The sequence below is a fragment of the Trichomycterus rosablanca genome, chromosome 1, assembly GCF_030014385.1.
Source record: "Trichomycterus rosablanca isolate fTriRos1 chromosome 1, fTriRos1.hap1, whole genome shotgun sequence".
Classification (NCBI taxonomy): Eukaryota; Metazoa; Chordata; class Actinopteri; order Siluriformes; family Trichomycteridae; genus Trichomycterus; species Trichomycterus rosablanca.
The window spans coordinates 77143752-77170010 of record NC_085988.1 but is presented as its reverse complement, the minus strand read 5'-3'; the positions used below and the strand labels follow the sequence as shown (position 1 = coordinate 77170010).

Genomic DNA, 26259 nt, shown 5'->3' with positions numbered 1-26259 from the left:
GAAATCTGACTGGGGTTGACATCTTTTAGTCTGAAAGTATGACACGAACAAGATCTTCATCATGCCAGTTCCAGTTCTGCTTTATGCTCATTCAATTCATTCTCCAAGTCTCAGTTGAAACATTGAAACAATAATGTTCAGGACCATTTCCTTACTCATAATCCAACAAAATCCACACTCAAATGTAGTCTGAGTTCCATTTCCCAAAATATTAAGCGAATTTCCAAAGAATTACCCATTAAATATTATTATTTGAGTGAATATATCAGGTCTGTATTGATCAAATAGCCACGTCTTGGCTTCACGGCTTCTTAACTCAAAACCCCCCAAAAATCCACACTTTTATGGATATACCAGAACAAATTATTACAACGTCCACATTCAGATGGGAAATCTTCATTTGTACTCCTCTCAATATCCAAATCTCTACCAGTTCCTCAAATTAAATGACTTAAAAAACCACATTTGCATATTTTATATATATATAAAATATTAGAGCTGTCAAACGATTAAAAATTTTAATCGCGATTAATCTCAGAATTTCATATAGTTAATCGCGATTAATCGCATAAAAAAAGTCTGTGTAAATTTTTAAGTGAAATGTTACCATTAAAATGGTGAACACATTTTATGCTAAATGTACTGATGTTAAAAACTGCTGGGACAAGAGAAAACTGTAAGGGAGTTTTATTCACTCACATACTAGGCAGTAATACTATCCAGCAGAGACCCTTGACTTCATATATATGTCAGATTGTAGGTTAAAATTTCTCCATCAGCAAACATTGTAGATCAGCGGTGCTTTAGGTGGGATAAGGCATAGTTATTGTAACAGACTTTTCTGCGGTTGTATCGTGACAATGGTTTGATGGACGTTTCTACATGAAGTGAGTGTGTTTTGACCCTTTGGGGCTTCCATAGTTCATGGAATAGCATGCTTGGCTAACGCGATGACTAGCTGTCCGCTATTCGGTACCGTAAGTAATAAAAGTGTTAAATGCCGTGTTAAAAGTGTTAAATAAAAGTGTTAAATACCGTGTATTTATTTCTTTATTAAGCAAGTGCATCACTACGACGCTCGGTTACATTTGAGAAACGCTGTCTTAATGAGAGATGCCGTGCACGGTCAAGTCTCAACATGAACTACGGATGACTCGCAGAGCCAAATAGAATTTGCTTTAACGGCACTTTTTTAAAATCGCGTTAAATTGAGATTGCGTTAATGCGTTATTATCGCGTTAACTTCGACAGCCCTAATATATATATATATATATATATATATATATATATATATATATATATATATATATATATAATATGCAAATATGGATTTTTAAGTCATTTAATTCGATATATATATATATATATAGTTTATGCATTTTCTCCCCCTTTTCTCCCGACTTTTAGCGCATCCAATTCCCCGATTGTGTCACGCTTCCTCTCCACTAATGCCGACCCTGCTCTGATCTGAGGAGAATGAAGCTAACCCACGCCCCCTCCGACACGTGGGCAGCAGCCGTATGCATTTTGTCCCCTACACTAGACGAGATCAGCTGCGGACCAGCTCTGTGTACGGAGAGACACACCCTGATCCGCACTCTCCCCCCGTCTCTGTGCAGGCGCCATCAACCAGCCAGCAGAGCAGAGGTAGTAGTTGCATCAGTTATGAGAGAGTCTCTATCCGGGTAATACCACACCCCTATATGAACAACAGACCAATCGTTGTTCATGTGGCTGCTCAGCACAGCCGATACGATGTATTCGAGATCCCAGCTCTGGTGTGCTAGCGTGTGTGTTTTTACCGCTGCGCCACCTGAGCGGCGTCAAATGTTTTTATTAACGTGACGTTACGTGATTTACGTTACGTTTTTTCATTATATTTAGACTTAAGTACAGTTTGAATCAAATACTTTAATTTGCATGCGTGTCCTAAATAATTTTTGCAAAAATACACAGTCATTGGTTAACCTCCCAATCTAGTCGTGTCACATTTCCCAACTGTACCTTCCTCCGGTGCTGCAGACCCCCACCCTGACCGAGAAGAGCATGCGCTGCTGCAAACCGCTTCTTTTCACCCGCTAGAGATGGTGAAAAACACAGAGTCACAAACTACTACCCGGGAATCAGTAATCCCTCATACAGCTGCTGCTACTGCTACCCACCAGCAGAGAACGCGAATGTGGAACCCGTTCGACCTTTTCTTCCCTCAGACACGGCCAATCCTTTTTGTGTGGACACCCGGACTGTAATTTCATTTTATTGAAATGAAACTGAAATGTTCATGTTTAGGTAAATGACTTACACATCCTCCAGATGTTTCCATGATATAGGATCTTAGGTTGTACCAAGAAAATGGTCAAATTAAATGAATTTTCAAAGTCATAAAACTTTAAAATCCATAAATAAGTATATTTATCAGGTCAAATATCAGATTTAAGGAAACATTGTAGCCATATTACTTAAATATTATCATTTATGGAAAATGCATCCCCCAGCTATCAATAACAACCTAGTTTTACCAAATAATAACCCTCAAACATAAAAGTCTATGCACAGACTCCTCTCCAATGAATCCACCCGGACAGCAGGTCAGACGCTTAGCTCATGCCATATCCTTCATTCTTTTTATTTATGTACTGCTGCACACCTCTCGAGCTAAGCAAAACCATAATCCACTCTTAATCCAGTCAGTCAGTCAGTCAGACTGAGAGACGTAGCCTGGATCTGCATGCTGATTGGCTGTCCTGGGTACACAGAGTGGGAGAGTTTGCAAAGGAAGTGCAGAACCGTGACAGTAGGTGTAGAAAGTCTTTGTAGGGTGCTAGCTGCCCCCCTGAGTCTCTGCTTGGTAAACTGGGGTGACAGTCTGTGTACTGCACATGGTCGACGACACAACCACAGTCTCTACGCCCATTTTGACTCCCATCATGCCACCTGCCTTCCGTGAGCACGCCGAACAGATGTAGTCCTCGTTCTCGGCCATCTCGCACGATACGCCGACACACACCTGATGAAACCACTCGTCACATCCACCGTCACACTGCACCCAGTCCACCTGAGAGAGACAGAGAGAGAGAGAGAGAGAGAGATTTTTAGGATAATCAGGCTGTTAAATTTACAATGACTGGCGCTTGGGTGGTGCAGTGCTGAAACACACTAGCACACCAGAGCTGACATCCGAAACTCATGAGTTAGAATCTCAGCTCTGCTACCGCTAAATTGAGCGCCTATACGGCTATACAATGACTGTCTCAAATGATGGGAATGCTGACGGGAACTCCTCATAACTGCTACAATTACAACCTCAGGGGGATAATGGACAACAGCGCATGACTCTCCATGAGCGATCTGGATCTCCATATGAATTCGCCTCATGCAGGTGAAAAATGAAGTTGTCAGCTACTGCACACATGGCAGAGGTGGTGTGTGTTAGGCATGGCCCTCCTCGGTCAGGAGTAGAGGTCAGCAGCAGGAGAGGAAGCGAAATGCAATCAGGTAATTAGATGCAAACAGATTGTGAGGAAAATTGGGAAATAATATAAAAAAAATACAATGAATGTTCACATACTAAATATAATTCTAACTAAAGGGATTTAGGTACTGCTGGACACCCCTCAAGCTGTGCAAAACCATGATTCACTCTTAATTCATTCAGTCAGTCAAACTAAGAGACAGAGCCTGGATCTGCATGCTGATTGACTGCCCTGGGTACACAGAGTGGGAACATTTGCAAAGAATTTGCAGTGCAGAAAGTCTTTGTGAGGTGCTAGCTGCCCCACTGAGTCTCTGCTTGGTAAACTGGGGTGAGAGTCTATGTGTTGCACATGGTTGACGACACAACCACAGTCTCTACGCCCATTTTAACTCAAACCCGCACAAATCCACCGAAGTATGGGCAAATAAGAGAGGGTTGGTGGACTGTGCATGTCTCAGGCAAATATACCCTCTCTGGACGTGATTGGGGTCCCCAGCAGTGGAAGACTAATTGGCTATGTTAAATTGGGAGAAAGAAGGAAGAAAATTAATGTATTTATTTATTTGGATTTTAATGCTATGTTTAACACATATGTGTCATTTTATGGCAAGATAACTTATGTTTCTGTCTGCTTATTTTATCTTGTCTTTATAATTTGTGCTATTTTCATTTTTATTTGTATGGCTGCAAAATAAGTTAAGAAGAATTTCATTTATGGGTTTAGGCATATGTACTTGTTGTCTTTCCTGGGTGTATTTGGGGCATTCTACTGTATAAGAATGTGTTGTAGGGTTGGGTGATATTGCCGATTTTCTTATCGTCATACCGTCTTCAGAAAATACCGCGGTATAGAGTATTACCGTGCGCGGTATAGAGTATTACCGTGCACTTTACAGTGTAATCACAGTATTCAAATGTTTTATTACAAAACAACGTCAAACATTGCTTATCCTATCTGATCTATAATAAATATTTTACGCATAAGTGTAAATGCGTCTCTGGGAGCCGTTATATATATTTGTATTTTTATTTCTGCGCAGTTCTTATCGGCTGTAATCCACCCGTTCAGCTTCGCATCAGTAGAGGGAATCAATCAGTTGTTATAAGAGCTGTTTATTGTCGAAATTCAAATCCGAAAACACTTTTAGTATCGCGGAGAGAGCGAGCGAGAGACACAGAGAGAGAGAGAGAGAGCGCCATAACCGAGCTACAGAGAGAACATGCAGAAAATGAGCAGTGCTAGTACTATAAGGACACATAATTGAGAAATAAACTTGTTTAATTATGTTAAATATGTTAAAATATGTTTTAAAGCACAAACACACACAGTCAGGCACATCTCTGTACAAGTGAGGATTTTTCTGAAACTTAATGCAATGTAACCACAGTATGTCTCTTCCCTGTAGTTTTTTTTCCTTTTGAAATAAATCTTTTTTTCTCATGTAAGTGTTGTTTGAGTTATGCCTACATTTAAGGCAAAATGTGCATGATTGTTCATCATTGATATTAATATCGGGGCTGTCTTATAGTTTACCCAGTAGCGCCTCCCAAAGAACGAAGAGCCATTTTTTTTGAACGGCTCTTTAAAAGGAACGGAGCCAAAAGATCCGGCTCCCTTCAAGGAGCCATAATTCCCATCACTACAACCAATCAGTGAGCTCCAACCGCCCACCACTCCCACCTAGGGCTGTCGCGCTAACCACAATTTTGAAATACCGCGGTATAGACCAGCCAACCGCAGGGCATGTGAAGCAACCGCAACCGCGATGTTCACGTTTTTTCTTTCTTTTTTCTTCTTTTTGCAGGGTCCATCTTCTTTTTCGCTTACATTCGGGCGTAATAAATGTTAAATAAATTCATAATGAAAATGAGCTAAGAGCGTCATTTTCCTGCCAACTGTTCGCATCCGTCGCTGCTGAGTGTCAGGCTTTGTGTTTTAGGATGGAGGTGCAGGTGCAGTACATGTGTATTAGTGCAACGAGCACCATCAGAGAGAGTTTTAGTGCCGTCGGGAACATCGCTACCCCACTCAGATCCTCTCTCAAACCACATCAGGTGAACATGTTGGTTTTTCTAGCGCGCATGATAACGCAGGTTTAAGGTCTTACAGACTTTATTCTTTATTCTAAACGAAAGCTTTCGTTTTATTTTTATTTTATTTTTTTTTACCATGTTTTGATTAGATGTGCATTTAGAATATTTAGCCTAAACAGTTTGCTTTTTTTTCATTTCACAGTGTATATCTAGCCTAGGCTAGAAAGCTTAATTTAAACCTTTTTTTTAATAGAGAAAAGACGTGCATTCTTATTGCGCATCCCTGCTCTGTTCTGTATTTAACAATAAACACGCATTTGATTTTTCGTAAAGCTGTCTCACAATGACTGGCGCTTGGGTGGTGCAGTGCTGAAACACGCTAGCACACCAGAGCTGACATCCAAAACTCATGAGTTCGAATCTCAGCTCTGCTACCACTAAATTGAGCGCCTATACGGCTATACAATGACTGTCTCAAATGATGGGAATGCTGACGGGAACTCCTCATAACTGCTACAATTACAACCTCAGGGGGATAATGGACAACAGCGCATGACTCTCCATGAGCGATCTGGATCTCCATATGAATTCGCCTCATGCAGGTGAAAAATGAAGTTGTCAGCTACTGCACACATGGCAGAGGTGGTGTGTGTTAGGCATGGCCCTCCTCGGTCAGGAGTAGAGGTCAGCAGCAGCAGAGGAAGCGAAATGCAATCAGGTAATTAGATGCAAACAGATTGTGAGGAAAATTGGGAAATAATATAAAAAAAATACAATGAATGTTCACATACTAAATATAATTCTAACTAAAGGGATTTAGGTACTGCTGGACACCCCTCAAGCTGTGCAAAACCATGATTCACTCTTAATTCATTCAGTCAGTCAAACTAAGAGACGGAGCCTGGATCTGCATGCTGATTGACTGCCCTGGGTACACAGAGTGGGAACATTTGCAAAGAATTTGCAGTGCAGAAAGTCTTTGTGAGGTGCTAGCTGCCCCACTGAGTCTCTGCTTGGTAAACTGGGGTGAGAGTCTATGTGTTGCACATGGTTGACGACACAACCACAGTCTCTACGCCCATTTTAACTCAAACCCGCACAAATCCACCGAAGTATGGGCAAATAAGAGAGGGTTGGTGGACTGTGCATGTCTCAGGCAAATATACCCTCTCTGGACGTGATTGGGGTCCCCAGCAGTGGAAGACTAATTGGCTATGTTAAATTGGGAGAAAGAAGGAAGAAAATTAATGTATTTATTTATTTGGATTTTAATGCTATGTTTAACACATATGTGTCATTTTATGGCAAGATAACTTATGTTTCTGTCTGCTTATTTTATCTTGTCTTTATAATTTGTGCTATTTTCATTTTTATTTGTATGGCTGCAAAATAAGTTAAGAAGAATTTCATTTATGGGTTTAGGCATATGTACTTGTTGTCTTTCCTGGGTGTATTTGGGGCATTCTACTGTATAAGAATGTGTTGTAGGGTTGGGTGATATTGCCGATTTTCTTATCGTCATACCGTCTTCAGAAAATACCGCGGTATAGAGTATTACCGTGCGCGGTATAGAGTATTACCGTGCACTTTACAGTGTAATCACAGTATTCAAATGTTTTATTACAAAACAACGTCAAACATTGCTTATCCTATCTGATCTATAATAAATATTTTACGCATAAGTGTAAATGCGTCTCTGGGAGCCGTTATATATATTTGTATTTTTATTTCTGCGCAGTTCTTATCGGCTGTAATCCACCCGTTCAGCTTCGCATCAGTAGAGGGAATCAATCAGTTGTTATAAGAGCTGTTTATTGTCGAAATTCAAATCCGAAAACACTTTTAGTATCGCGGAGAGAGCGAGCGAGAGACACAGAGAGAGAGAGAGCGCCATAACCGAGCTACAGAGAGAACATGCAGAAAATGAGCAGTGCTAGTACTATAAGGACACATAATTGAGAAATAAACTTGTTTAATTATGTTAAATATGTTAAAATATGTTTTAAAGCACAAACACACACAGTCAGGCACATCTCTGTACAAGTGAGGATTTTTCTGAAACTTAATGCAATGTAACCACAGTATGTCTCTTCCCTGTAGTTTTTTTTCCTTTTGAAATAAATCTTTTTTTCTCATGTAAGTGTTGTTTGAGTTATGCCTACATTTAAGGCAAAATGTGCATGATTGTTCATCATTGATATTAATATCGGGGCTGTCTTATAGTTTACCCAGTAGCGCCTCCCAAAGAACGAAGAGCCATTTTTTTTGAACGGCTCTTTAAAAGGAACCGAGCCAAAAGATCCGGCTCCCTTCAAGGAGCCATAATTCCCATCACTACAACCAATCAGTGAGCTCCAACCGCCCACCACTCCCACCTAGGGCTGTCGCGCTAACCACAATTTTGAAATACCGCGGTATAGACCAGCCAACCGCAGGGCATGTGAAGCAACCGCAACCGCGATGTTCACGTTTTTTCTTTCTTTTTTCTTCTTTTTGCAGGGTCCATCTTCTTTTTCGCTTACATTCGGGCGTAATAAATGTTAAATAAATTCATAATGAAAATGAGCTAAGAGCGTCATTTTCCTGCCAACTGTTCGCATCCGTCGCTGCTGAGTGTCAGGCTTTGTGTTTTAGGATGGAGGTGCAGGTGCAGTACATGTGTATTAGTGCAACGAGCACCATCAGAGAGAGTTTTAGTGCCGTCGGGAACATCGCTACCCCACTCAGATCCTCTCTCAAACCACATCAGGTGAACATGTTGGTTTTTCTAGCGCGCATGATAACGCAGGTTTAAGGTCTTACAGACTTTATTCTTTATTCTAAACGAAAGCTTTCGTTTTATTTTTATTTTATTTTTTTTTACCATGTTTTGATTAGATGTGCATTTAGAATATTTAGCCTAAACAGTTTGCTTTTTTTTCATTTCACAGTGTATATCTAGCCTAGGCTAGAAAGCTTAATTTAAACCTTTTTTTTAATAGAGAAAAGACGTGCATTCTTATTGCGCATCCCTGCTCTGTTCTGTATTTAACAATAAACACGCATTTGATTTTTCGTAAAGCTGTCTCACAATGACTGGCGCTTGGGTGGTGCAGTGCTGAAACACGCTAGCACACCAGAGCTGACATCCAAAACTCATGAGTTCGAATCTCAGCTCTGCTACCACTAAATTGAGCGCCTATACGGCTATACAATGACTGTCTCAAATGATGGGAATGCTGACGGGAACTCCTCATAACTGCTACAATTACAACCTCAGGGGGATAATGGACAACAGCGCATGACTCTCCATGAGCGATCTGGATCTCCATATGAATTCGCCTCATGCAGGTGAAAAATGAAGTTGTCAGCTACTGCACACATGGCAGAGGTGGTGTGTGTTAGGCATGGCCCTCCTCGGTCAGGAGTAGAGGTCAGCAGCAGCAGAGGAAGCGAAATGCAATCAGGTAATTAGATGCAAACAGATTGTGAGGAAAATTGGGAAATAATATAAAAAAAATACAATGAATGTTCACATACTAAATATAATTCTAACTAAAGGGATTTAGGTACTGCTGGACACCCCTCAAGCTGTGCAAAACCATGATTCACTCTTAATTCATTCAGTCAGTCAAACTAAGAGACGGAGCCTGGATCTGCATGCTGATTGACTGCCCTGGGTACACAGAGTGGGAACATTTGCAAAGAATTTGCAGTGCAGAAAGTCTTTGTGAGGTGCTAGCTGCCCCACTGAGTCTCTGCTTGGTAAACTGGGGTGAGAGTCTATGTGTTGCACATGGTTGACGACACAACCACAGTCTCTACGCCCATTTTAACTCAAACCCGCACAAATCCACCGAAGTATGGGCAAATAAGAGAGGGTTGGTGGACTGTGCATGTCTCAGGCAAATATACCCTCTCTGGACGTGATTGGGGTCCCCAGCAGTGGAAGACTAATTGGCTATGTTAAATTGGGAGAAAGAAGGAAGAAAATTAATGTATTTATTTATTTGGATTTTAATGCTATGTTTAACACATATGTGTCATTTTATGGCAAGATAACTTATGTTTCTGTCTGCTTATTTTATCTTGTCTTTATAATTTGTGCTATTTTCATTTTTATTTGTATGGCTGCAAAATAAGTTAAGAAGAATTTCATTTATGGGTTTAGGCATATGTACTTGTTGTCTTTCCTGGGTGTATTTGGGGCATTCTACTGTATAAGAATGTGTTGTAGGGTTGGGTGATATTGCCGATTTTCTTATCGTCATACCGTCTTCAGAAAATACCGCGGTATAGAGTATTACCGTGCACTTTACAGTGTAATCACAGTATTCAAATGTTTTATTACAAAACAACGTCAAACATTGCTTATCCTATCTGATCTATAATAAATATTTTACGCATAAGTGTAAATGCGTCTCTGGGAGCCGTTATATATATTTGTATTTTTATTTCTGCGCAGTTCTTATCGGCTGTAATCCACCCGTTCAGCTTCGCATCAGTAGAGGGAATCAATCAGTTGTTATAAGAGCTGTTTATTGTCGAAATTCAAATCCGAAAACACTTTTAGTATCGCGGAGAGAGCGAGCGAGAGACACAGAGAGAGAGAGAGCGCCATAACCGAGCTACAGAGAGAACATGCAGAAAATGAGCAGTGCTAGTACTATAAGGACACATAATTGAGAAATAAACTTGTTTAATTATGTTAAATATGTTAAAATATGTTTTAAAGCACAAACACACACAGTCAGGCACATCTCTGTACAAGTGAGGATTTTTCTGAAACTTAATGCAATGTAACCACAGTATGTCTCTTCCCTGTAGTTTTTTTTCCTTTTGAAATAAATCTTTTTTTCTCATGTAAGTGTTGTTTGAGTTATGCCTACATTTAAGGCAAAATGTGCATGATTGTTCATCATTGATATTAATATCGGGGCTGTCTTATAGTTTACCCAGTAGCGCCTCCCAAAGAACGAAGAGCCATTTTTTTTGAACGGCTCTTTAAAAGGAACCGAGCCAAAAGATCCGGCTCCCTTCAAGGAGCCATAATTCCCATCACTACAACCAATCAGTGAGCTCCAACCGCCCACCACTCCCACCTAGGGCTGTCGCGCTAACCACAATTTTGAAATACCGCGGTATAGACCAGCCAACCGCAGGGCATGTGAAGCAACCGCAACCGCGATGTTCACGTTTTTTCTTTCTTTTTTCTTCTTTTTGCAGGGTCCATCTTGTTTTTCGCTTACATTCGGGCGTAATAAATGTTAAATAAATTCATAATGAAAATGAGCGTCATTTTCCTGCCAACTGTTCGCATCCGTCGCTGCTGAGTGTCAGGCTTTGTGTTTTAGGATGGAGGTGCAGGTGCAGTACATGTGTATTAGTGCAACGAGCACCATCAGAGAGAGTTTTAGTGCCGTCGGGAACATCGCTACCCCACTCAGATCCTCTCTCAAACCACATCAGGTGAACATGTTGGTTTTTCTAGCGCGCATGATAACGCAGGTTTAAGGTCTTACAGACTTTATTCTTTATTCTAAACGAAAGCTTTCGTTTTATTTATTTATTTATTTATTTTTTACCATGTTTTGATTAGATGTGCATTTAAAATATTTTGCCTAAACAGTTTGCTTTTTTTTCATTTCACAGTGTATATCTAGCCTTGGCTAGAAGCTTAATTTAAACCTTTTTTTTAATAGAGAAAAGACGTGCATTCTTATTGCGCATCCCTGCTCTGTTCTGTATTTAACAATAAACACGCATTTGATTTTTCGTAAAGCTGTCTCATCTTTGTCATTATAAAGCAATAATATACCAAATCATAGCCTAACAATAAAGCTTGTTTATATAGCTCTAAAATCCAGATCAATTAAGTAATTTTCAAAAAAAAAAAAAAAAAAAAGGCGATATTATCGCATACCGCGGTGTTGAACCACACTAAATACCGCAAGGGGAAATTCTTTCACCGCGACAGCCCTACTCCCACCCCTCCCTTACTGTGGATGCGCGAATGTCTTAAAGTCTCAGTTTTCAAGGTAGACCTAAGGCAGAAATTTGGCGCTTCACATTTTTAAAATACCGTCAACATTTTTAAATACTGCGGAATACCGCAATATCGTCATACCGCCCAACCCTAATGTGTTGCATAAATAAAAAAAAATAAAAAAAAGATTGCGGGGCTCTAATGTTGAGTCTAATGTGTGTGGGTTTCCTTAACTGTATGACGTAAGGAATGTCATTAAACATTTGGTCTACCATGGCTTGAGATTTTGGCTATGGCAATCACTTTCCCTGAGCAACAAATAACCAATCTCCAATACTACTACTTGGGATATTGCACTGACCTTATCTTTGCAGGGTCTCTGGCAGTTCTTTGCAGCACAGACTGCATTCTCATCGTTGGAGTCCTCAGCACCAGACCAGTCATATTTGGAGGGAATATCCAGCACCTTCCTTTCCTTCTTCTTCTCCAGTCCTTCCTTGGCGAACTCTGCTTTGGCGGCTGCTTTCTCTTTTCTCTTCCTCTCCTTCTCTTCCTTGGCGAGGCGCTTGGCTAACTGCTTCAGTTCGCGGGATTTCTCCGGGCTGAGCTTGAGCTTCTTCTTTTTGGGCTTGCCACCGACCTCTAGTACCCTCTTCATGCATTTAGGCCGGCCCTCCACACCGGAGGAGGCCAAAAGCAACTGCTGCTCTGCCTTTTCCAGTTTCCTTCTCCTCTTCTTTTCTATGTCCTTCACCTTCAGCTTCATCGGCTTCTCCAGCAGACCATCGTCTGACTGCAGAGAGGGTGAAACAATGAGGTGAATGAGTCATTTTCATCAGTCGGTTTAAGCACAGTTAAATAAGGTACTACTCAAACCCCCACAAATATTAAAACAAGTCATGTTTTACACACTTTGGTTACATTCATGACAGGACAGTAACTACTCGTTACAGAAGATTCATTATTTCAAGTCTTTAATGTCAAAAACAGTCATGGACAATTTTGTATCTCCAATTCACCTCACTTGCATGTCTTTGGACTGTGGGAGGAAACCGGAGCTCCGGGAGGAAACCCCACACAGACATAGGTAGAACATGCAAACTCCACACAGAAAGGACCTGGACCGCTCCACCTGGGAATCGAACTCAGGACCTTCTTGCTGTGAGGCGACAGTGCTACCCACTGAGCCACTCTGCCACCCCCCAAGGCTTCTATGAGACCGAATAATTGTTTGCTTGTCAGATAATCAAACTAGCCAACTATATAAAAAGTGTAAGGGAAACAATGAGGACAGACAACATATGTGCGCTCATGCAGCAATGGTTTCTTACCTCCATGACCTGCAGGAAGCGCTCCTCTGAGGGTGGGTGTGTAGCCTGCAGGATTCTCCAGATGTGCTGAGTCTCATCCAGTGACACCTCGAGCAGGTCACCCTCCATCATTAGGGACTCCAGCTGGCCCTTGGCAGAAGAGGACAGCTCTAGAACAGGAGGTTCTAGACTCCGTGGAACCAGGGGCGTCTTCCTGGGCTGTTTACGAGGAGTAGTTGGGTCTGGAAAAAAAAGAAAGACATGTGACCTGGTTAATCTTCTGCTTCAATTGCCCATCATGCACTTAATCTCTTTGCCAAAACTGAGCAGTGTCACACATAAGACAGTGGGTACTTATGCAACAGCAGCTGCATTCACATTGAAAGTTTAAATTATTTATTAGGATTTTACCATCATGTTTTACACTTTGGTTACATTCATGACAGAAACGGTAGTTACTGGTTACACAAGATTCATCGGTTCAAATCTTTAACGTCAAACACAGTCATGGACAATTTTGAATCTCCGATTAACCTGACTGCATGTCTTTGGACTGTGGACAGAAACCGGAGCTGCCGGAGGAAACCAACACAGACACGGGGAGAACATGCAAACTTTACACAAAAACGACCCAGACCGCTCCACCTGGGAATTAAACCCAGGACCTTCTTGCTGTGAAGTTATTATTAATAACACTAAAGAAATACAGAGAGCTGCCGCTCAGGTGGCGCAGCGGTAAAATACGCTAGCACACCAGAGCTGGGTTTTCGAATATATCGTATCGAATCTCAGCTCGGTCATCCGGCTGGGCTGGGAGGCTTAATGAACAACGTTTGGCTGTTGTTCATACAGGGTTAGGGAGCTGGATAGGGACCAATTATGACCACTGCTGGCTATTTGATAGGGTCTGCACACAGTAGAGGAATAATGCTGATCAGGGTGTGGCTCTCCGTGCACAGGGTTGACTTGCATATGAACTCGGCCGGTGCAGGTGAAAAGATGCAGTCGGCTACTGCACACGTGTCGGAGGGGGCATGATCTCCTCAATCAGGGGCGGGGGTCAGCACCAGTAGAGAGGAAGCATAATGCAATTGGGTAAAAATTGGACGCTTAAAAATCGGGAGAAAAAGGGACAAAATGCAAAAAAAAAAAAAGAAAGAGAAAAAAAGAGAAAGAAATACAGAGTGTAGTCTGTTTGTAGGTGTCGCACTGGCCAGCAGCTCTCATCTGGCATCGTGATTTTCTTTATTAGACATGATTAAATTGTGACATAAGGGCAGCAAGTAATGACATAAAGGTACATACTACAGCATAATGAATAAATAAATGTTACATTTCTGCCGAGTCATGTCGATACAACTGATGCTTACCGCATGCCACAGGTGTGTGATATCTGCAAGACCACAAATTTAATTATGAACAGTTATTTTTCATTCACAAAGTGATCTGAGATGTACTTACTCTGTGGGCAGGACTTGGATGCTGAGGAGTAGGCATGTTCAGCACAGAAAGAGGGCGTGGCCGGCCACATGTGACTGACGATCTCCTCTGACTTCACTGGAATCTCCTCATCACAAAACAAGTAAGGCTTCACTTCACCAGAGTCCTGGAGACGAAGACAGATTACAGATGTACTGTGTGATCTAATGTAGGACTGACTGAACTGACAATAAATAAAGCACATGCATTTGGATCTAAACCATAAACATATTGTAAAGAAGCAGATAGATGATGATAGCTGGGATTTATTGCCACGTCAGCACGATTACGGCTATATACGTGGCATGTCAAGTGTCTGTTTCATATAAAGTTGATCAAGTTTTTAGAGGGCGGGGTGTGGCTTGGTACTCCCATCATTTCTTTTATTACATAAAGTGTACTAATTTAAGAAGTTAGATAGAAGTATGAGCTACTTTTATGTCATGGCTTCGTAAAACTACCTTGGAGTCGTAGCCGTAGGTCTCGCGGATGTCAACGTCTGAATCCGTCTCCTCGTCGTCGTAGTCTAACGCTTGCCGTGGTGAGGTGTTGCGGTTAAATCCAGCCTGCTGGAATGTCTGAATATGTCCCTAAGGATGGAGGAGTTAAAGAATGGGGTGAAATTAGATAAAACAGCAATGATGACAGTTTAACAAGGCTAATCCAAACACAACAAATATTCTGTTAGCACATATCATGACAGACGTCTTGGTCTGAATACTTCTGAAACTAAGGAGATATCAGTTTTGCTTTTTAATAATTAGATAGATAAATAGATACTTTGTTTATCCTAAAGGAAATTATTGGCTTCCAGTAGCTCAACAAGAACAAAGGAAAAAAGAAGAACTAATACAAATGTACAATGTGCATGTATACAACAAACAATATGCAAATAAATGCAAAATATGTGCAATTGTGCGTCTGACACTATGGCTTGAAATACAACCAAAAATAGCAGCAGTAGTATATATAAACATTCTCATTATCAATATATACAAATATATGTAGTATACATACACATTATGATAATCAAGATCTAAGGCTATTTGACTATTAAGGCTGGTCAAATTTATTTGTATAGCACTTTTTTTACAATGGACAGTGTCTCCAATCAGCTTTATAGATTCCAGGACCAAAAAGCTCTGATGAGCACACCAAGGGCAACAGTGCTAATCACCACTAGGTGGGAGCAGCGTCTCGTTGCATCAAAAAAAGCTTAGGATATTCACTGATTTTCCATTCTATAGTTATTCTACTTTAAATCCTACCTCCCCCACTGGGCCATGAAATTATATCTTATATGAAACCGGTCCGTGCTGCAAAAAAGGTTGGGGACCGCTGACCTAGAGGATATTTTTTAAATTTATTATTATTTTTATAAATTTTTACCCCTTTTTCTCCCCTTTTTAGCGCATCCAATTGTTCAATTAGCATCGTGCTTCCTCTCTGTCTATGCCGAACCCTGCCCTGACGGAGGTGATTGAAGCTAACCCGTATCCCCTCCGAAACACGAGCAGCAGCCAGATGCATCTTTGCCACTCACACATTGACGAGTTTGGCGCCACCTAGCGTTGCATGCGGAGAGACACACCCTAAGAGAACGCAATCGCATTCTGACAGAGAGAGACCCACATCCGGTTCTTTGTCCCACCCCCCACATGAGCAACCGGCCAATCGTTGCTCATATAGCCACTCAGCTTCGAACCGGTAAAGCAAGGCTGGATTCGATACCACGCTTCTCAGAATCCAGCCCTGGTTGCAGCGCGTTTCTTTTTACCGCTGCGCCACCTGAGCGGCCCTAGAGGATATTTTAATTCATTAGAATTGAATGAAGTGCAGATTGATGGGTAAAAATGGCAAATATATCAATTTCAAACCAAATTCACAACACACAGTCATGGGTCTGAATACTTTCTGACTCCACTCTAATTATATCTTCTGTTGTCTAAATGATGCATGTAGTAACTTACATTTAGGGGGCGTTTACATGCAAAGCGACGAAACTGCTCTTGCGCCGTCTGTGCCTTTGTTTCTTATGGAGTGTGGCGGTGCTGCTTAGTTTGCCGCTGCACTTCCCTTCCCTGCACTTTTGCCGCGTTGGGCTTGCGACTGTTGTGATTGCCGTAGCACTCAATGTTCACCTGATTGAACTTTGACCTAGTTTGCTGCTGACCTTTTCAAAGTGACTCCAATAAGACGAACTGTTTGATATGACGTGGTAAAAGCGACTCGTACAGTACAAACAACTCTTAACGTGACATTGCATTAAATCAATGACCGCGGAGTATCATTAGTGGAGAGAACTTATGAGCAATAATAATTAAGAGAGGTTTAGTGTTCCTATGTCGTTCTTTTAGTACATTAAGCCACGTTAAGCCTTTTTAATGATAAGCGTTTTAGACTCGCTTGGGAAAAGCTGATTCTCACAATTTCTCAGCACCTCGAGCTATAACACAAGATTAAAAGTGGAACAGGTGAAAAACACAGATACATGTGGGCGCTTTCAGAGTGGATTTGACGGTTATTCCACACAAATGAATATTCGTCTCATATTTGCACTTTGACATTTTACCGCACTGCTCAAGCCAGGCGCTCTGCAAAGCGGCAGTTTGCGTAGAGGCTCGCGGTGAAAGGGAATGTAAATGCGATGAGTGGCTCAGTGTTGAATCAACAAATGAACTACATCTGTTTTGCCATGCCAAGGTCTTTACCTGCAGGTCCGGGTTGGCAGCGGCTTTCTGCAGCTCCGCGTTGATGATCTTTTCTGTCTTCTCACGTGCTGCTAGCTCCACCATGCGCTGGCTGAGCACGGACAGCTTGGCTAGAGCAGAAGAGAGCTCCTCAGTGGCCAGAGACTGTCTGGCCCGGTCCTGCCAGCTCATGGCACGTTCCGTCAGGCACTGCAGCGCCTCACCCTCCGGCAGCTTCACTGGCAGCTTTTGCAGGGACACTAGCAGTGAGAGGATGGTCTCTAACCGGGGTCGCCTCGAGCGCTGGCACAGCGGGCACAGGAACTTGGACTCCTTGGCGGCAGCCTGCCAGCTGGCACCTGTTGCCATCTTCTTTTGAATGCCTGATTTGGGCAAGGGCACACAGGCACTGTGGAACCAGTCCTTGCACAGCTCACACTGAAGCATGACGCCGGCGGCTGTTTTGCGGCAGAGACAGAACCTGACCTCGTCAATGCGTTCTGCCATGGTCATCTTGGCCAAGTTGGCAGCACGCAGCGAGTGCATGGCGTCCGTCTCCTGCTGCTCCTGGGCTTTAAAAGCAGCCACTACAGCCGAGGGGGAGCGTTGCTCCTCCATGCCCTCATCCAATTCGCTTATGTTCTCCAGCTCCACAGCACGCTCCTTCTCAAGAAGCTCCTTGGCTCGTCTGCGCTTGCTTCTGCTGCTGCCGTACACACCGATGTCAGACCGAGGACTCAGCACCTGAACAGTAGAGAGCATAGATAAAGATATCAGAGGAACGATGGTCAGTATGCACAACTCTCTCACAAGATCATGCCGCACTGCACTCTGGGACGGGCCATAAAGAAATTAGTAGATCATGTTTTGCTATACTGACTGGCAACCATATAGAGCTGATGTCAACATTTTATATACCCTTGAAAGGGACATGCACACTTGTCTATATTTTTGCAGCACTTTTTCTGGGCATGTGTCTGTATGAATTTGTCCCAATTAGTCAAAGGAGCATTTGTAAGGCTAAGCTCAGAAACGTCTGGCTCATAATTGATGTTCCAATTCATCTTAAAAGGTTTTTAATGGGAATGGGGTCTGGGCTTTGTGCAGGCCATCGGACTCATCAAAGCATGTCTTTATGAACCTTGTTGTGTACACAGGAGCACAGTCATGCATGAACAGGATAAGGCCTTCCCTAAACTGCCAGCCCATAGTAATAGTATTTCATATACATAATTGATGCTATACACTAGGGTTGGGCGATATTGCCGATTTTCATACCGTCATACCGTCTTCAGGAAATACCGCGGTATACGGTATTACCGCGGGGGTGGGGGGTGTCGCGGACAAACTTTACAGTGTACACACTTGAGTGTAATTACAATATTTCAATGTTTTATTATAAAAAGATTTAACAATCTGAACGTCAAACATTGCTTATCTTATCTGATCTATAATAAATACGCATAAGTATAAATGCACGTGTATCAATTACACTTTAACACAAACATTAACACATAACATTTTGGCATTGTAATCTCTCTCTGCCCACACAAAACAGAATAACAGCAGGCTACACACTTCAATATCTTTCAAAAGTTAACTGCTTAGTTTATAGTTACAGATATTTCTTAAAAGTGTATGAACGTGTACGATTAGTTATGCCTGTAATCCAGAATTAAGTTCTACACCGTAACAAAAAATATGAATGTAAATGTTCAAGTTGCGATGACGGCGATGTAAAATAATGTTAAAATAATTCAAAGTCCAAACATTTGAGTGGTTAACGAGAACGCTACTTTACATGTCACACAAGCTCAGTGCAAAACACGAGCACGGAAACGGTACAAATCCGATCTATTCCCTACACACTCGCTCCCTACGCCCTATAGTGCGCTTAACATTCTCAACACTTGTGCTCGATTTACACTGAATATATATTTAGTAAATAAGTACATGTCCGCGCATGCACGCGCTTGTGTTAATTTCCGGTTGAACTGATAAAAATGTTGATTTTGAAAAATTAAAAGACGAGCCGTTTTTCAGTTTCTGCTTGTTAGCTCACAGCTAACGCTAGCCAGTGTGGCTCTTCACTCGTCTCTCTGTTATCACCAGTGAGCACCCCACAGCCAATCAGCGAGCTCCAACCGCCTACCCCTCCCACCCCTCCCTTACTGTGGATGCGCGCATGTCCTAAAGTCTCAGTTTTCAAGGTAAACCTGAAGCAGAAATTTGGCGCTTCACATTTAAAAAATACCGTCACCATTTTTGAATACCGTCACCATTTTTAAATACCGCGGTATACGGTAATATCGTCATACCGCCCAACCCTAGTATACACTTGTAATACATTTAAAAATATGGTTAAGTAGTTTATGTCCTTTAACTTGGTGGCACCAGCTATAGAAGAAAGAAGATCTCAAACCAGTCAGGACGTTAAATCTTAGAATCCAAAATTAGAATTTTGGATTGGTCTTTTCCACATCCTGAGCCAAACACTGTAGAAATGTTGTGGACTGCACTGTAAAAGTCAGTACAAGAAAACAAACTGGGTTTGATTTCTACAAATTCTACCATGGCAAAGCGATTAAAGATCCCACTGATGTTGTGCCTGATGCTTGCTAATAGTTTAAAAAAAAAAAACATAATTAAGTGTATATGTGCCAATCAATCAGTTACAGAAAAAAAACTGTTAAATAATAAATTAGATTCTTTATTTAGATCAACATTCTCACCAAACTAAAGAGTAGCCATCTATATAACGACCACAGTTTGGTTCATTATTGACTTAAATTAGATGTCAATGATTACCTGATTAATCAATATCTAACAAATAACTCATCGTTTATTTAATGCTGTGGGTTAAAAATGTCAGGTAAATTCATTTCTAACAGCTGACACTTGATTCATCTGAGAACGCAGTTACAGTCTGTACAGATTGAAAATGACAATTTAAACCACATCCTGACCCACTCTTAGTGCACGTGTCAGCACTGGTTTATTACGCACTTGTATCATTTAAGTCATGAATGACGAAACTATATCACATTAAAGTCACAAACGTTAAAGCTGTTTTGCATCACTATGTATAAGGGATGTAACGATACACTCTACTAGGGCTGGGCGATATGGATCAAAAATTATATCTCGATATATTTTAGCTGAATGGCGATATACGACATATATCTCAATATTTTTTTATCCCATAAGGTAATAACAACAAGACACTTCTGAGACAAAGCTACATGTTCCAAATACTAAATACCAAAAATTTTTACAGGCACTTTTATTAATATTCATGCTGGGGAAGCTTCACACAGGAACTATTTTTCCTTTAAAAAAAAAAAGAAAAAAAGAAAAAAAAAAGCTATTCTAAGAAAAAGTTTGTTGTTTTCTAACGTCTCGCCTGTTGTGTAATGTGAAATACAAATATATTGTCTGGCCCTTTAAGAATGTTAAGTGCACTATAGGGCGCAGGGAGCGAGTGTGTAGGGAAGGTGTCAGAATTTATCTGATCACGACCATGTACAACATCCAGTACAGAAGTCACTCCCCATAATGTTTGATTTTTACAGATAGAGCAAATATATGCACATCACATAAACAAACACACAAGTCAGAACAACAGGAGACGCATCGATACGTTATTATTACTTTCTCAACACGTGCATACACTGTTTATATATAAAGTAAACACGTGCATGTCAGCGCGTGCATGCGCTTGTATTGGTTTTTAAAACAAATAACGACTCGTTTTCTTGTTTTTCAACTTGGGGATTTGAAGTGAAAAACGAATGACCAAAGGTACACGGAGCTGGAACCTTTTGTCTGGACTTGTTTTCGGCGTTCTCTACAGAATACATTATTCCGCTGCTCATCTGATACTTTGAATCCGAACCATCTCCAAATAACTGAGCCATTATTATTCTTTTTACTAAGCAGCTCCTCCACCGTCTCCATGCTATCATGGGAGTTTTACTTACAGAAATGTGTTCTGACGGCAGAAAGAATTGGCGGTGGGGGAGGGGCGAGTTGTGTTCAGTGAGGGAGAGAGGCGGGACAGGTGAACATGTGCAGAGACAAACTGGGAGAAGAGAAAGACGAACTGTCGGATCTAATTGGAACGCAACATCTATATCGATATAAGCGATATTGTCTTATCTTATATCGCGTATGAAAATATATCGATATTTTATAAAATCTCGATATATCGCCCAGCCCTACACTCTACCCACGATGTGATGCGATTCACGATACTGGGTTCACGATGCGATTTTTACCCGATTTTTTTAAACTGAAATTGAAGACAAATTATGAAAAGTTTTCCTTTATTATTTCTCTTAAAAAAATAAAATAAAATACTGTATTTGTGCTTATCTTTTATTTATCTAAATAATGAATGCCCTTTTATGACAAACTATAAACAATTTTGAATTAAGCCCAATTTGGCTGAAAAACCCTGAATCTGGCAACAAGGCGTATAGCGCCAGTGCCCTCTGCTGTTTAAAGTGAATTGATTTTACATGTCAAATTGATTTAAATCGTGGAATTTTTGAATCGGTTATTAACCGTCTTCTGGTGCATCGTTACATCCCTACTATGTATATTTACTGGATGTTTTTTTAAAATTATTATTTCTTTAAATGGTGCAGATATTGTGCATCACGTCCCTGTATACAGGTAAAAATAATTTCATGAAAAATCATTTAATCAGAAAGAGGTTTAATATACTGACTCCATCTCTATTTATTTTGAGTAGCATGTTTGATTAGCGTTGTAATGAACTGTTCTGCATTACTGTCATGTTCCATGTTCTATCTTTTGTGCCGTGTGTTTGATAGGATGCTATAAGCTTGACGATTATTGATTAACCATCGACCTAAGCGGTAGTGGTAGTTTAACGATTATGGTACTGGACTTGTAAACAAAAGGTCACTGGTTTGAACCCCAGCACTACCACCACCAAGACCACACCTTTTTCATTTATTCAGTTGTTAGGATTTTAATGTCACTTTTTACACACTTTGGTTACATTCATGACAGAAACGGTAGTTACTGGTTACACAAGATTCATCAGTTCACAAGTTGATGTCATGGACAATTTTCTATCTCCAATTAACCCGACTGCATGTCTTTGGACTATGGGAAGAGCACCCGGAGGAAACCCACGCAGACATGGGGAGAACATGCAAACTTCACACAGAAAGGACCCTGACCTCTCCACTTGGGAATCAAACCCAGGACCTTCTTGCTGTGAGGCGACAGTGCTGACTCTCCCTTAACTCTCAACTACTTGGATTGTATTCAGTCATAATTGTATGTTGCTTTGTATAAAAGCTTCTGCTAAATACCATAAATGTAATTTTAATATAATATAAATGACTAATGCCTTAAAAATGAAGAACTTAAAAATCATCCTTGAGCATGCAGGATAGACCTGACGTTTTATCTTGAAAGAAAACCAATACATCTACGAAGTTCGAGCAACATTATTTTTTTCTATGATTAAGCTCTCACCTGTAGCAATGTATAGGTGGAGTTCTTTTTGAGGAAGGTGCGAGCTGTCCTCTCTCTCCAGGCTCGTGCCGATGCCACCTGTGATTCGACCTGCGGCAGAGCATCCAGACGTACAGGAATGGAACGGCCTCTCGCCAACAAAGCCTCCAGCTGATCCAGGTATACGGAGCTCATGCCATTCTAAGCCAAAGTAAAAAAAGGTTAATTTCTTGTGTCCAGATTTCCACTAGTTCTGATGTTAGTGTTAATGCAAGCACAGTGTTGGTAGAAAGGTACCTGGATGTCATCCACCCGGGCCGTCCACTCTTTGGCTTTCTGGAGTGCTTCTCGTAGGGCCAGAACATTAGGCAGGTAAGCAGGGATGTTCCTGCACTCTACAACAATGCTTTCCAGGGTGGTAATACTGTGGCGAGGTCTGGGAGAAATAAGTCGTATTTTTGAGCATGAAAATTTAGCAGTAAGTCCTAATGAAATTAAGAGCTTTATTTAAATCAGGCTGGTTTATCAAGATAATATTTAGTTTTATTAGCTAGTATAAATATGTGACAAGATTAATTGTTCCCTTTTTTTATTTAATGATTGGAGTTCTAATAAAGGGGACCTTTAACAAACAAAGCCTTCATGTAATGTTAGCCCTGAGGTTTTTGGTGATACCTGGCATGCAGACAGGCGCGGGCCTTGTCCTCCCAGCGCTCGGACACAGTAAGGATCTCCTGCAGCTCAGCCATGGCTTTCTCCACGGCGTGGTGCGGTGCCAGACCCACTCCTGAATCGATGAGACGCTTCATGAGCTCCAGTGTGACTCGCTGAGGCTCGTGCAGGGTGAGGCGCACCTCATCCAGCCAGCGAGCCTGCTGCAGCTCCTGCTTCAATCGCGCCAGCTCGGGAAGCTCCACCTCCAGCCCCGAGCCCAACTCCACCAGGACCTGCAGCTTAGCTGAGTCCGGGGTCTCGTCCGCCATGGCTAACTGCGCCCGTTCATGGAAATCCTCCACGTTCTCTAACAGCTCCTGAGGGGCACAAGGGCAAAAAAGGGAGACGGGTAAGAGAGTCTAAACTGGAAAGGAGGCGTATGACTGTAAAAAGTGTGGATACAACAACATAAAATAAATCAATATTGAGATTAAATAGCTTTAAATAGGATGTTTTAGCTGCAGAGGTAAAAGAATGAAGATCTATTTTAAGTTTTCACAGGTGTCCCCAAGTTTGGCCCATCCACCAGGTCAGACCTCAGACAAACTGCCCCAAGTTGGGCGCCAAATTGTCGTGATTGTTTGTTTGGGTTTATTGCCATATTAGCAACACATTGGCTATTTTATAAATTGTGGTAAAAAAAAACAAACCCTAATGATATACCTCAGAGACTGGATTATGAGTAAAAAAAAAGAGTTTTTATCTTGTCTGCAGAGAAGGACCACACTGGCAAAGTCTCACATGGAGACTCTGTGAATGTGATAACACGAAAATAAAATAATCACCCTTTATTAGGGCTGGGTACAGGGCTCTAGCACATGCGACCTAATTTCTCAATGGTGCGACTAAAAAAAATCTCAGGTCGCACCGGTGCGACCAGGCGTCCGAGGGAAAAAAACAACAACAGATACACATTAGGCCAATATCATGGTCTAAACCAATCAGAGATAGTGAAGGGCGGGACAATATTGTAGCGGCGATATGTGAGCGACATTCAGCTCAGCCAATCAGAATGCAGCACCAGGTTGTGCGTTCGGATGTTCTGCAGTAAGTTTAGTTTTGTATATGAGACTCGCCGGATGTTCCAGAATGGAAGTTCGGGTTCTGGAGCTCGGCGGTGTAAAGTGTTGTAACGCTCACTTAAGTCCTGACTAAACAGTTAAAGTGACTCGACCCTGCCGTGTGCCTTTATTCCCACACCTCCACCACCGCACAACAAAAGACCCGCAGCATCCCCACCGGACAGCGGCTAGGTGAGCCGACCCTCTACAGTAGCAAGGGGCTAATGCTAGCGGTAAAGTGTGGCGATAGTGAAAGTAATAACACGACAATATTTTCGTTAAGTAAAATATAAAAATAACTAAAAGACCAAAATATATTACAATACATGTAGTCAAAATACGCAGTGAGTGCACCGCAAGCGATTTTGGGAATCTGTGTAAAAGATTCAGTAAAGCCGATAATATAATGCCCTGCATTTAAGATTACACTCTAACACACACACAAACATATACATATAATTTTAAATATACACACACATATAAATAGATATACACACATACATACACATTTACTCTATTATTTTTATAATTTTTATAAGTGTGCTATAATTAGTCTGTAATACTATAATTAACTGTAAAGAAGACAGTGGCCGGCAATAGTATATTTGTGACTGGTTCTAATACATTTCGAATTGAAAGGCTGAAAAAGCCCAATGCATCTATAAAACACATTACATGCCTCGATAAATGCACTGCCCAAGTGTCCCCCTCTCCCCACTGCCCTTCATTGTCAGGCAGCAGCAAACATCATCAGACGAGGCCATGTTGACCAGATTGTTAGTTATTTCCAAATCAATATTGCCTGTATGGACAGTGATTTAAAAAAAAAAAAAAAGTGAACCTGTAAAACTGCTGTAAAAATTTGGGTGCACCTAACTTTTGTGCTGGTGCACCTAAGAAAAAAAGTTAGGTGCACCAGTGCAACCAGTGCAAAACATTAGTCTAGAGCCCTGGCTGGGTATCACCACTAATTTCCTGGATCGATTCGATTCCGATTCACAAGGTCCCGATTCGATTCGATCTTCGATTTTCGATTCAATTTCGATTCAACACATTTAGGCATATTTGAGTTACATTAACAGGTTTTGTTTAAATATGTACAGATGTTCAGAGAACGAATGTGATAATTGTACAAAGAACACTCATTATTAAAAATATTTGTGTATTTTGTTTACATAAATAATTAATCCAAAACAGAAACATTAATTTTTTATTATTATTTTATATGTCTGACACGCTACAACATTGTAAATGTAATGTAAACATACACCTGGCTGTTGAACAGCTTATGCCAAGTTTACACTACACGACACTCTGATTAACACCGGGTCGCTGTAATGTTCACACTACACGACTGATCGGCGATGGGGGGTTTTACACTACACCATCCATCACCAGGGGGAATCACAGGCGAGCTTCTCTGGTCTCCAAAACTACGTTTCGTCACGAAAACACACGTGAGAAGTGATGAAAGGTTTAATGATACCACGTCCAAACATGCACATCAACAAGTAGCCAGAGATCAAAGTTTGTGCGCTGATGAAATAAATGAATCTGAGTGGATTTGGCAACACGAGCAGCATGGCTTGTTCTGTAGTGACTTGGAGGTTAATAAATATTTTGTTTTGTAGAGAACGATCAGGTCAGAAATACTGTAAAACTCACGTGTGCTGATGTATTCTGATAGAAACTATATTATCCCCCTGTACCACCTGTTTCCAACCTCTCCCCTGTGTTTCCCCTCGCTGTTTCACACATCGAGTTTTGATCGCAGAGCGAACACCGAGTTCCTCCCGAATCCAGCACCGACCCGTCGCCGAGCGAAAATCAGTGCAGAAAGTTGTGTAGTGGTCATAACTTGAGCTTCTGCCATGCTAAACTGATGTGCAGGTCAGATCTCGTTGCATGAAAAAACAGTGGCTGGTCACGCGAAATTAAAGGGGGTAACAGATTTCCGTGTGCACCGTAAAAAGGGGCGTATTTAAAAGATCGATCTCGCGTTTATATGAATCGATATCGGATCGTTCAAATAAAGATC

General features: G+C 41.3%; 1 protein-coding gene across 1 annotated transcript in view; it reads right to left on the bottom strand.

The window, feature by feature from the left end:
• Window positions 1–1390: 1390 nt before the first annotated feature.
• The window catches only part of kdm5a (lysine demethylase 5A), a 54119-nt gene continuing 29250 nt past the window's right edge, over window positions 1391–26259 (bottom strand). Inside the window, exons 19-27 of the mRNA XM_062996449.1 lie at window positions 23122–23477; window positions 22744–22882; window positions 22468–22647; window positions 16975–17697; window positions 14725–14853; window positions 14246–14390; window positions 12806–13026; window positions 11836–12267; window positions 1391–3055 (exon numbers count right to left, since the gene is read on the bottom strand). Of these exons, the coding sequence (XP_062852519.1) occupies window positions 2822–3055; window positions 11836–12267; window positions 12806–13026; window positions 14246–14390; window positions 14725–14853; window positions 16975–17697; window positions 22468–22647; window positions 22744–22882; window positions 23122–23477 (2559 nt within the window). The 3' untranslated portion in view covers window positions 1391–2821. The remainder of the gene's footprint in view (window positions 3056–11835; window positions 12268–12805; window positions 13027–14245; window positions 14391–14724; window positions 14854–16974; window positions 17698–22467; window positions 22648–22743; window positions 22883–23121; window positions 23478–26259) is intronic.